The 2,500-nt window shown below is 42.8% G+C and overlaps 1 protein-coding gene across 4 annotated transcripts in view; it reads right to left on the bottom strand.

Annotated features, from left to right (window-relative positions):
- SALL3 (spalt like transcription factor 3) overlaps window positions 1-2,500 on the bottom strand; it is a 23,785-nt gene that overhangs the window by 2,450 nt on the left and 18,835 nt on the right. For 3 of the 4 annotated variants that reach the window (XM_027451201.3, XM_072033346.1, XM_027451203.3), the window contains 3 exons: window positions 1,801-2,500; window positions 1,244-1,584; window positions 1-267 (listed from right to left, as the gene is read on the bottom strand). The exon at window positions 1-267 is cut by the window's left edge and continues 2,450 nt beyond it; the exon at window positions 1,801-2,500 is cut by the window's right edge. In XM_027451201.3, coding sequence (XP_027307002.2) covers window positions 1-267; window positions 1,244-1,584; window positions 1,801-2,500 — 1,308 coding nt within the window. The remainder of the gene's footprint in view (window positions 268-1,243; window positions 1,585-1,800) is intronic. The other variant, XM_027451204.3, reaches the window with a different exon arrangement.

The raw sequence follows: 2,500 nt of genomic DNA, 5'->3' as shown, positions 1-2,500 counted from the left end.
GCCTAGACTTACTGGGAGCTGAGGAATGCCTCCGTTCTGTATGACAGAAATCTCATTGTTCTTCATAGCAAGTCCATTAGTGATAGCTGCAGCATATTGGTTCCAAAAATTGGGGTCAACATTCATGGCCCGAGCTGCCAAATCTTTCTGGAACATCTCAGAGAACTTCAGCGCATCACCACCCAGCAAAGCCATGGGGTTTTCCACGGAGAGGCGGCGGCCACGGCGTGCAGGGGCATTATTCCACATGTGAGTTCCCATGTGAACCTGCAGAACAAACAGGACAAGAAACACCTCCACATTAGCACCTTCAGCATTGCTTGCTTAAAAAAAAAAAAAAAAAAAAAAAAAAAGTCTTTTAATTCTTTTAATTCATATTGAAAACAAATCAGTTCCAGTTAAGACATAGTTGTAAGGCGCAGTCATGCTATACAAAGGAAATTCCAAACTTTGTAATCATCTTCCAATGTGCATTTGTTTCTTGTCAGTGGAAACAAATGCAGCACCACAAAAATAAACTGTACATATCCTTTTAGGTTAGATAATTTTGTATGCAAGCTGGAAGTTCTTCATGCTGAAGATTACCGAATACATTATTTTTACTAGGAAATGGGCATTTTTTCTGCCCTTCCCCTTTTTACGTCTTGTCTCTTTTCTTAATATTTTGTCTCATCCCAGAGGCATTGATTATTTAAATAATATTAAAAAATAATAATAAAAAAAATCAGGACATGTAAAAATATATTCCTAAGGCTGTATCCCGATGGTTAACCACATTATAGGAATAAGAGGCATCAGTCCCTTAGTAACTCATTTTAAATTAGTAAGAAACAGCTTTCTAGTCTGCAATGGCTGCAAAGCAGAATAGAAAATGGAAGTCTGTGATAGGCACACAAGGAGTCGAGTGAACTCTGCATTTCTGGTTTATAGGGAGTTTCTTTTGCACTGATGTTCCACAAGAACTGCCAGAATGTGTATGTCAGCTGACTGCCTGTTCCATCATGTGTGTCAGGCAAACTACAATGTGCATGTGCATATACCCAGAACAAGTTTTAAAGCATACATCACTGTACAGCCACTTTTAAATCCCTATCTTTAACACAGGAGAAACACCACCATTGAACAAACCTTGAATTTTCCTTGTCTCCTGTCTTTGGGAAACACACTTAGCACTAACACCTGCTAAGTTCAAGTACAGTGCCTTATTCCCCCCAAGCCTTTACAGTCGTATTTGGCCTCTTACCTTAAGATTCCCCTTTGTGGTAAAAGCTCTACCACAGATTGTGCAACCAAACGGTTTTTCACCAGTATGGGTGCGCTCGTGTATCTGCAGTGCACTTGCTGAGGAGAAGGTCTTCCCACAAGACTGACAGTTGTGCTGCTTGGGAGTCCGGCGAGGGGGGGGTGCCAGCATAGGGGTGATCCCCGGACTCATCACTGTCTGTGGTGCAGCAGGAACCTGGATTCCAGCTGGAAGCGAGGGAACCTCACCCAAAGAGATCGGCTTGCTGTGACCATTCACTTCCATTTTGATCATGGTAGGCGCTGTACTGGTGACCAGGCTAGGAGTACTTTGGCTGGGACCTAGAGTAAAGTTGGGTTCAAATAACTGAGAAGGCAGCTCTTTTAATTTGTGCGTCAGTAAGTGCTGTTTTAAATTACCCATAGTGGAACACCCACGATTGCAGACTGTACAAACAAATGGACGTTCTTTAGTATGGCTGCGGTAGTGAATTTCCAATGCACTCTTACAAGCAAAAGGCTTGCCACAGATATTACAAACAGTACTTTTAAACTTACCACGTTCTCTGTTCAGGAACAGCAGGCTAAAAGGAGCTTCCTCTTTGATGACCGGTCTTCCTGGGTTGGTGGATGTCAGATCTAGTGCGCCTCCATTTTCAGTTGCTGGTGGTGGACTGTCTGGTTTTTCTGTCTTTAATTGTATTTCTTGTGGTTCTTCCTGGTTACTGAGACCTGGGGACTTTGATCTAAAACTTTCACTATTGCTATTTACAGGAGACAGAGCTTGCATGGAGGAAGAAGACTCTGACATTGCAGGGCTGCCTGCACTCTGGCTTTCGAGATCGCCAACAGCCGATGAGGAGTCATTGCTTAAATGGTCACTTTCTCCTGATCCATTTTCTATGGATTTTAAACTGGTCAGCTGCTGACAGTTCATGACAGAATCAATCATTTTCATTTGATTCTCCAAAGCAGCAATACTGGAGATCACAGAAGGCGGTGAAGAAGGACATGACCCAGAGTAAGAGATAAGGGGTTTGGATGAGTCACTTGCTGCATCCTTTAGCTCTGGGTCCTCTTCCATAGAATTTTCATCAATGTCATCATCGAAGTTGCTCAGTGTGTCAATGTTCTTCTCATCGTAGGAAAGCTCTGAGTCCATGGCATCCTGGAAGCCCTCTGGTAATGGCGTGTTTGGAATTTGCCCACCCATATGCATACGAATATGCTGCTGAAGAACAACTGCATTTGTAAATTT

The sequence above is a fragment of the Anas platyrhynchos genome, chromosome 2 (genome assembly GCF_047663525.1).
Source record: "Anas platyrhynchos isolate ZD024472 breed Pekin duck chromosome 2, IASCAAS_PekinDuck_T2T, whole genome shotgun sequence".
NCBI lineage: Eukaryota > Metazoa > Chordata > Aves > Anseriformes > Anatidae > Anas > Anas platyrhynchos.
The sequence above is the reverse complement of the archived record's forward strand: the minus strand, read 5'-3'. Positions and strand labels throughout refer to the sequence as shown.